This window comes from Sebastes fasciatus, chromosome 6 (assembly GCF_043250625.1).
Source record: "Sebastes fasciatus isolate fSebFas1 chromosome 6, fSebFas1.pri, whole genome shotgun sequence".
Classification (NCBI taxonomy): domain Eukaryota; kingdom Metazoa; phylum Chordata; class Actinopteri; order Perciformes; family Sebastidae; genus Sebastes; species Sebastes fasciatus.
The window spans coordinates 34,917,722-34,927,799 of NC_133800.1; the positions used below are offsets into that span (position 1 = coordinate 34,917,722).

The following is a 10,078-nucleotide window of genomic DNA, read 5'->3' on the forward strand; positions in this document are numbered from 1 at the left end:
ACAAACACACCACAAACAACCATATAGACTACTATAAACTCTGAAGTACAAAATAAATTCACAATATAGCTCCATAGACGCACTTAAAGCTCCTGTAAAGTGCATTAAAGTGACTTTGACAGAGGAAAAATGTCTTAAATTGTACCAGAATACTTTAAAATGCCTCTTCAAAAAGTTTTGCATGTAGTCAGGGATGTTTTAAGGGTGTTTTCGTGTAATTTGCGGTGTTAGTAGGTCAGACTCTGTAACAGAGAGCAGCGAGGCTGTCTCTAAGAACCCAAACCAACCACCTAAAACATAAGAAATCACTGCAAAATCACTATATTTAGAACAACAAACCACCATATAGACTACTATAAACTCTGAAGTATACAAAAAGTCAATAAATTCACGATATAGCTCCATAGATGCACTTTAAGCTCCTGTAAGTGTATTATTAAAGTGACTTTGACAGAGGAAAAGTGTCTTAAATTGCACCAAAAGACTTTAAAATGCCTAAAATGAAGGGATGTTTAAGGGTGTTTTCGTGTGATTTGCTGTGTTAGTAGGTCAGACTCTGTAACAGAGAACAGCGAGAGCAGTCTTTGTGCTTCAGGCTGGGTTTGAAAAGAAGGAGCGTAAACAACCAGAGTAAAAGAAAAGAGCCAGAAAAAAACGTATTTAGCTCATGTAGGACACAGCGAGGCCTCTTTAACACGTGTACACACCTCTCAGGGAAACAGAAACATCTGTTCTACTTTTGAAACATGACACACTAACTTGTGACACACAAACTGTCTGGAACATCTGGGAAATTGTGTCACAGGTTTTTCAGGTCATGTCTCAACCCGGCAACTCTTTTAGCAGGGTTTTTTTTCTGCAGCATAATGAGGTCACGAAAGGTCAAACCGTCTCCAGACACTCGCCGTGTCCCATCTCTACCCCTTAAACAAGTGTATAAAAACACTGGAACAGACATCTGAGGAGACGCTCAAGGCCGTATAATCTCATCTAGTGAATCAAAGACGAGGAGGAGAGATGAAAGTTGTTATCGGAGTCCAGGGGGAGAGTCTGGAGTTATGTGAGGTGAATGAGGAAAACCAGAAACTACAGCAGGAAAACAGCAGCTATGAGTTGTTTTAGAGCAGTTTAAAGCTAGTAGACTGGATAATTTGACCAGTGTGAACTGGTTTTGGTGTGTTTAGTCTGGGAGTCCAGTTGAAGTGCCAGTGCAGATACACAGAGAGGCCACTTGGCAACATGGCAACACCCTGCGTTTAAATGTGACTCGGAGAAAAAACTGTCTTTCATTAACCAGCAAGAGCTGAGCTGCAAAAAAATGGTGCAATATACACTTGAAATACTTCAGTGCAACACAGCAATAACAAGGGTTTTATGGGATTTTGTTTTTTACAAAGCTGCAACAGCAAAGAATTTATTATTTTATGATACTAAAGGGGGGAAAACAAACCCAAACAAACCACCTAAAACATTAGAAATCCTATAAAATCACTGCAAAATCAATATATTTGGCATAACAAACACACCAGACACAAGTTTGGGAGCCATATAGAATATTATAAAAACACCATAAAATATAACAAATGTCAATAAATTCACTATATAGCTCCATAAATGCATTTAAAGCTCCTGTAAGTGTATTAAAGTGACTTTAATAGAGGGAAAATCATTTTCAAATGATATTAAATTGTACCAAATGCAACTTAAGGACGTTTTGCATAGATGAAGTGATGTTTAAGGATGTTTTCCAAAGCATATAGTCTTTAATGATACTAAAGGGTAGAGAAACAAACCAAAACAAACCACCTAAAACATAAGAAATCCTGCAAAATCACTATATTTGCCATTATAAACACACCAAAACTAGTTTAGGAACCATATAGAATATTATAGAAACACCATAACGTATAACAAATGTAACTTAAGTCACACAAATGTCAATAAATTCATTATATAGCTCCATAAATGCATTTTAAGCTCCTGTAAGTGTATTAAAGTGACTTTAATAGAGAGAACCCCTGTTTTAAATTATATTTAATTGTACCAAATGCAACTGAAAGAAGTTTTGCATAGATAAAGTGATGTTTAAGGATGTTTTCCAAAGCATTAACTATTTTATGATACGGGAAGGGTAAAGAAACAAACCCAAACAAACCACCTAAAACATAAGAAATCACTGCAAAATCACTATATTTGGCATAACAAACACACCACACACACTCTTAGCAGCCATATAGAATAGTATATAAACACCATAACGTATAACAAATGTCACACAAATGTCAATAAATTCCCTATATAGCTCCATAAATGCACTTTAAGCTCCTGTAAGTGTATTAAAGTGAGGAAAATCATTTCTAAATCATATTAAATTGTACCAAAATACTTTTAAATGCAACTTAAAGAAGTTTTGCATGAATGTAGTGATGTTTTAAGGATGTTTTCCAAAGCATTAACTATTTTATGATACTAAAGGGGAAAGAAACAAACCAATCCAAGCCACCTAAAACATAAGAAATCCTATGAAATCACAGCAAAATCACTATAAAAATATCAATAAATTCACTATATAGCTACATAAATGCATTTTAAGTGCATTAAAGTGACTGTAATAGAGGGAAACCCTGTTTTAAATGATATTAAATTGAACCAAATGCATCTTAAGTGAGTTTTGCATGAATGTAGTGATGTTTAAGGATGTTTATTTGAGTTTTGCATGAATGTAGTGATGTTTAAGGATGTTTATTTGAGTTTTGCATGAATGCAGTGATGTTTAAGGATGTTTATATGAGTTTTGCATGAATGTAGTGATGTTTAAGGATGTTTATTTGAGTTTTGCATGAATGCAGTGATGTTTAAGGATGTTTAAGTGAGTTTTGCATGAATGCAGTGATGTTTAAGGATGTTTATTTGAGTTTTGCATGAATGCAGTGATGTTTAAGGATGTTTATATGAGTTTTGCATGAATGCAGTGATGTTTAAGGATGTTTATATGAGTTTTGCATGAATGTAGTGATGTTTAAGGATGTTTATATGAGTTTTGCATGAATGTAGTGATGTTTAAGGATGTTTATTTGAGTTTTGCATGAATGCAGTGATGTTTCAGTGTGTTTTCATGTGATTTTCTGCGTGTTTTACCTGGATGAAGTGGCAGTAAAGTGTGTTTTACCTGGATGAAGTGGCAGCGAAGTCCCCCTCCAGCAGCCGGATCTTGCAGAACAGAACTCCGTTAACGAACGGAACCGCGCTCAGCTCCTCCAGAGTCAGAATAGTCTGGAACTTAAACTTCTTCTTTTTCACGAAGAACGCCATCGATTTAATGTCTTCACTCGCATAAAACACGACTACCACTAACAGAAAACAGTATTAAAACCTGAGCTGGAGCTGAATGAAGGTAATAAACTGCTGTTGATGTGTTTCAGTTTGTGTTTTCATTCTTCAGAGGATTCAGCGCACAAATCTGGAAACAACCCAGAGGAGATCACCGTTAGAAAACGTGGATAATATGGTGAAAATGTTAATGTTTGTGGTTTTAAAGTGATAAAGGACTTACCGGGAGACATGTCGGGTCCTTCTGCAGCGGTTCCACAACATATAATGACAGAAAAAGACCGTTTCTCCTTCGTTTTCTCCTCCAATAACACCAACAGAGAGCTGAGAGCTGAGAGGAGGAACTCTGAGCATCAAGCTAGCTGAGAACACGTCATATAACTTCCGGTTGGCACTTTTCAGAATAAAAGCTAAATAACCAGTGGTGGAAAGTAAGTAAATTAAGTGTAATTTTCAGGTATTTGTACATTACTTGAGTAATTCCATTTTATGGTACCATACACATAAAAATATTATATTTATTTATTTATATATTTATCTATCTATCTATCTATATATATATATATATATTTATCTACTTATGTATTTATTTATTTATCCATCTATTTATTTATTTATCTACCTATCTATCTATCTATCTATCTATTTATCTATTTATTTATTTATTTATTTATCTATTTATTTATTTATCTATTTATTTATTTATCTATTTATTTATTTATCCATCTATTTATTTATTTATCTATCTATCTATCTATCTATCCATCCATCCATCCATCCATCCATCTATCTATTAATTTATCTATCTATCTATCTATATCTATCTATCTATCTATCTATCTATCCATCCATCCATCAATCAATCTATCAATCTATTAATTTATCTATCTATCTATCCGTCTATCTATCTATTAATTTATCTATCTATCTATCTATTTATTTATTTATTTATCTATTTATTTATTTATTTATTTATTTATTTATGCATTTATTTATTTATGCATTTATTTATTTATTTATTTATTTATGCATTTATTTATTTATTTTTTATAGAAATATTTTACTTTTTAGTTTTTACTAATGCGTGGTTTAGATGACAAAAAGGATATTAAACATTTTATATATGGTAATTTTTTTTTATAAATATGTACAATCAATGAAATTAGTAAAAGATATCAGTGAAATTTAACTTTGCAATAACTTTGCCTAAAATGATGTACTTCGGAGGAGGAACTTTATAAAAATATAACCATAGTCTACAACATTTAAAAAAAATATTCAGTACATCTAGAGTTCTACTGTAGGATTAATTTAAACATTTTAAATCAATTTAAATTTCAAAAATGATTTACTATTTCTAAAGTGTGAGTATACACATTTGTGGATTTTATTTTAGGAGGTAAATCACCTAACTTCTGGTCTCCTACCAGCTCACCCTGGTTAACTTGATTCAGCTCTCTGCAGCTCCATCCACTGCCAGTCATTCTGATGGTCCTCCTGCAGCCTCAGAGGTCAAACAGCGACACCGTGTTGCCACAGTCTGTCAGTGCAGGTATGTTACCTCCAGGGATTCCTTGTAAATCCCAGCTTCCAAGGGCAAAAAAAACAAACAAACTGATATTTAACGAGGTATAGCTTTTGTTTGCGGATTTCTTTTTATAATAGAATACAAAATATAAAAACTAGGACTTTCATACTCGGTTAATGTGGTAATTGTTGTTGATTTATTTAAGATGGTTGCTCTTTTATTTCAGAAATAAAGAAGCAATCAAGTTTAGTGCAGACATGGTTAGTTCACAGTTAGGGGATATTTACTCAGGTTCCCTGAAGTGTTATTATTGTCTTGAAATACTATCACAATTAAATGAAAATATCTCTTTCCCGTTCATTATTAGCACTTTGTTAGATCATACACATAATAATAATAATAATTTTATTTATATAGCAAATTTCAAAACAAGGTTACAAAGTGCTTTCCAATAAAAGCATGATAAAAATAATTAACACCCAGAACTTAAAATTTAAACAAAATGAAATCATATAAATACAATATAAAATCATAAAAATAGTTACAACAATTCAATTCAATTAAATTCAATTTATTTATATATAGCGTTAAATCATAACAGAAGTTATACACATGTTCTTTGTTCCTAATTTAGAATGGCAAGCTCTCTGTTTTTTTATTATTTTTTATCCCTATGGTTTTATTTATTTATTTATTTATTTGTTTATTTATTTGTTTATTTATTTATTTATTATTCCATTGACTTTATTTATTATTCTATTGACTTTATTTATTGCTTTTTATTTTTTGATAATTTTTTTATTTTTTACATTTTATTGTTTTATTTTATTTTTCTAAATTTTTACATTTCTATGTGAAGCACTTTGGGCTGCATGTTTGTATGAAAGGTGCTATATGAATGAATAAAGTTGAGTTGAGGTAATAGTTTACTATTTATATTTACTATTTACTAAACTTTATTCCTACATATTTTCAATAAATCAATGTAAATAGGTAGTTTAATATTGTAGCGCTATTTTTATTAAAGCTTTGAATCACCAATGACTCAAAGTAAAATAAACAACCAAAAAAACAATAATAATCTGAAAATAATGACGTCTTTAATAAAGTGAAATTAATATTAATATTATTTGTTTTATTTATTTTGTATCTCTATTATTCATAGATTCAGGTGTTTCATCCATTATATCACAAAAAAATATTTTTGTGGTATTATCTTTGTAATATTTATATGCATATATTTGTATGATGTCCGATGAATAAATGTTTATTTTAAGGAGAAATAAAGTATTTAAGTAGTAGATTAAGTTTTAAGTGAATTTCAGGCTCAAGTTGAGCCAGCAGAGAGCAGCAGAGTACTGAAGGAAATGAAGAATAGATCTATTTATCTAAAACTTTTATATTAACTTCAATACAGCACCTTGCAAATAGCGATGTAATGTGTTGTGTTACAGGATTCAAAGATTTTTTTTTCTCTTTTTGGACATTTTGTGTCTCTTTGGTAGTTTTGCTGCTCTTTGTAGTCGTTTTGTGTCTCGTTTGGGGTTTTTTGTGTCTCTTTTTGGATGTCCTGTATCTAATTTTGGTCGTTTTGCGTCTCTTTTTGGTTGTTTTGAATCTCTTTGTGGTCATATTCTGTCTGTTTGGGGGGGGGGGTTTTGTGTCTGTTTTTGGATGTTTTGTATCCTGTAGTTTTGCTTCTCTTTGTAGTCGTTTTGTGTCTCGTTGTGGTTGCATTCTGTCTCTTTTGGGTTTTTTTTGTGTTTCTTTGGTTGTGTTGCAGCTCTTTATTGTTGTTTTGCATCTCTTTGTGGTCGTATTCTGTCTCTCTTTGTGTTTTTCGTGTCCCTTTTGGGACGTTTTGTGTCTTGTTTTGGTCATTTTGCATCTCTGTGATAGTTTTGCTTCTCTTTTTAAGTGTTTTGGGACTTTTTGTAGATTTTTTGCGTGTCTTTGTGGTCATTGTGTGTCTCTTAGTGACTTCCCCAACAAGAAATGATAGCAGTATACCTTCAAACAGAGGCTCAGACCCCGGGGCCCCTCTAACCTGTTGGGCCCCGGGGCCTGAGCCCAGTAGGTCCATTCAGTAATCCGTCCATGTCTATTGATCCCCTATATGTCCCTGTTTTTAATTTCTTGATTGGTTGACAGGCTTCGGTATAGTTTATAAAGGACAACATGCTTCCTCTTTCTTTTGACTGAGGTTGTAAATGTTGTGATTCAAAGACAAAGTGAACCTTTGGTGATAAGACAACAACAACAGCCCATCAACAAACATAAAAACACCATAATCCAGCTGTGAAGCTGCACCTTTTTCCTGAGGAGGACAACAACAGATCATTGTGTCGTACCACTGTGACGTTATTGATGAGCCTGCTCACCTCTCACCTGGATAATCGCCTCAGATATGGACTGTTTGTCTGAGCCTGCAGGTTAAAGTGCTGCAGATGGATGTTTCTCTGTCGCAGCGGTTATCGTTTACCTTCAGCTGAGTGACGCAGATGATTCAACAACAGCAGCTTCACCAACATGTTTTCATTCACTCTGGACTTTAGCTGCTCTGTTAATGAACTGCTGCGTCTGCAGGCTGCTGGAATCACTTTAAACATTCCTATAGTATAGATCTTTAAAAATGCAGTTAAATACGAACGAGACCACGAAATACAGTAAATGCAAGTTCAAATTTAAGGCAGCAGGACTTTTCTTAGGTATTCTCTTTTTCAGCTACTTTATAATTCTAATCCACAATACTTAAGAGGCAAATATTTAGTGGTAGAAGAAGTACTAAAGTAAGTAAAAATAGGAAGACAATGGTCTAAAAATACTCCACTACACGTAAGAATGTTACTTAAATATAAGTACAGCAGTATTATCAGCAAAATGAACTTAAAGTATCAAAAGAAAAAGTACTTATTATGTCTTTATTAAAATTAAAATTAAAACTAAAATTACAATTTAAAAATTTAAAAATTTAAATATTAAAATTTAAAAATTTAAAAATTTAAATTTAAATTTAAAATTAAAATGAAAAAAAAAAAAAATTAAATTAAAATTATTATTTTTTTTAAATAATAAAAAAATAATAAAAAATTTATTTAAATTTAAAAATAAATAATAAAAAAAAAAAAAAAAATGAATTCAATTAAAATTAAAAAATAATAAAAATTAAAAAATAAAGTTAAAAAAAAAAAAAAATAAAAAAAAAAAATTAAATTAAAATTATTATTTTTTTTAAATAATAAAAAAATAATAAAAAATGTATTTAAATTTAAAAATAAATAATAAAAAAATGAAAAAAAATGAATTCAATTAAAATTAAAAAATAATAAAAATTAAAAAATAAAGTTAAAAAAATAAATAAATAAATAAAAAAAATTAAAATTAAAATTACAAAAATATATATATAATATAATAAAAAAAAATTAAAAAAAATAATAATGAATGGAGAATTGCCAACCAATCATGTCACTCCTTTTATCCAGATTGGAAGAATCGTGCTTTATTTCATTCAAACTTAGGCAGAAGCGGACATGAGGGCTGCTGCTTGGCGGTACAAGCAGAGCCATGATCTCTGATAAATTAAAATTAAAATTAAAATTAAAAAATTAAATAAATAATAAAAAAATAAAAATAAAAATTAAAAAAAAAATACATAAAAAAGAAGAAAATTAAAAATATATAAAGAAAATGAATAAAAAAAAATTAAAATTAATTAAAATTAAAATTAAAAAATAAATTAACAAAAATTCAAATTCAAATTCAAATAATAATTAAGAAATTCAAATATGATAAAATTTAAAAAAATAAAATAAAATGTAATTAAAATTATAAAAGAATATTATATTATTCTTTTTTAATGAAGAGCATTTTAATGATGTAGTTTGTCAACGTGGGGCCAATTTTAAATACTTTGTGTACTTCTGGGTAGATTAGAAGTACTGCAATAAATATCATATGTTTTTGTTTTTGTAAAAAAGTAAGTGTAGGTGTCATATAAATGCCGTGGAGTGAAAAGCACAATATTTCCCTCTGAAATTTACTGTAGTATAATATTTATAAAGTAGCATGAAATGGAAATACCAACTCAAAGTTGCAGTTAAGTGCAGTATTTGTTTGTTTGTTTGTTTACACATATATAATTTAAATAACATTGAAAGAGGTCAAACTATCCACATTTTTAAAGGTAAAGATTACAGAAAAGTCCAAAAGAATGAAAACAGCTCTGTGTGTTTGGATGGAGTTGAGGTCGGTGCTTTGTGCAGGCCAGTCGAGTTCTTCAACACCAAACTGGGAAAACAGGATTGTCATGTTGAGACAGAAAAGGGCCAAAGTACAATATTGTCTAAAACGTCATTTAATGCTGCAGCGTGAAGATTTCTCTTCATTGGAATGAGAGAAAACAAAGAAAACAGCAGAACAAAAGTACACAAATAAGTCGAATGAATCTCCATCAATAACAAGAAGTCACAGAACTTTGCTCTGACTGATGCAGAGGTGACGCAGACAGGATCAGCTGACGGACTCTGGGCTTCAGTCATCAGCTCTTGACGCACCTTTTTTGGCTTTTGGCGCTCCTCCTTGTCCCAGTTTACTTCTACAGCCGTTCATCCCTCCAGCCTGTCGTCTCAGGGAGGTTTTTATAGTGAGAACAGGCTCAGGTCCAGCTACTGCACAGTCAGGGGCCAGATAATATTATGTAAAAGTGTCTGAGATAACATACAAGGAAACAAAACATAGTACAAGACTGATAAAGTGTGTTGCAGAGTCATTGAAAAAGAGTTATAAGATAAAACATGACATGCAAAAGGTGTTTAAGTGAGACTAAACTTTTAGAAATAAAATGAGGGAAAAAATGGAGTTCAAAATCAAAACTTGTTTATCAATTTCACATTTTATTGAAGAGTAAGTTGTTTTGGTGTGTCTGTGATGATGAAGACTGAACTGAAACTCACATAAAGTATTCCTGATTAATGTTGGTTATCTTAGGTTTAATACCTGGCTGCAAAGAAAATTTCCTTTGGGATAGTAATAAAGTTGAAATTGCTTAATAGAGTATAAAGTATACGATTTTTTTTTTTTAATTTTAATTTTAATTGTATTTATTTATTTATTTTTATTTAAAACATTTCTTTTAATTTTGTTTAATTTTTTAATTTTAATTTTTAATTTTTTTAATTTTTTTTTTTTAATTTTAATTTTAGTTTATATTTTTTATTTAAA

General features: G+C 30.5%; 1 protein-coding gene and 1 long non-coding RNA gene across 2 annotated transcripts in view; one reads left to right on the top strand and one right to left on the bottom strand.

The window, feature by feature from the left end:
* Nucleotides 1–3,693, bottom strand: part of eeig1a (estrogen-induced osteoclastogenesis regulator 1a) — a 34,278-nt gene extending 30,585 nt beyond the window's left edge. The window contains exons 1-2 of the mRNA XM_074639471.1: nucleotides 3,554–3,693; nucleotides 3,170–3,460 (exon numbers count right to left, since the gene is read on the bottom strand). Coding sequence (XP_074495572.1) covers nucleotides 3,170–3,312 — 143 coding nt within the window. The 5' untranslated portion in view covers nucleotides 3,313–3,460; nucleotides 3,554–3,693. The remainder of the gene's footprint in view (nucleotides 1–3,169; nucleotides 3,461–3,553) is intronic.
* On the top strand, nucleotides 3,624–5,024 carry LOC141769939 (uncharacterized). Its single transcript, XR_012594360.1, has 2 exons — nucleotides 3,624–3,761; nucleotides 4,761–5,024. It is a non-coding gene; the product is annotated as an uncharacterized LOC141769939 (long non-coding RNA).
* Nucleotides 5,025–10,078: the final 5,054 nt, after the last annotated feature.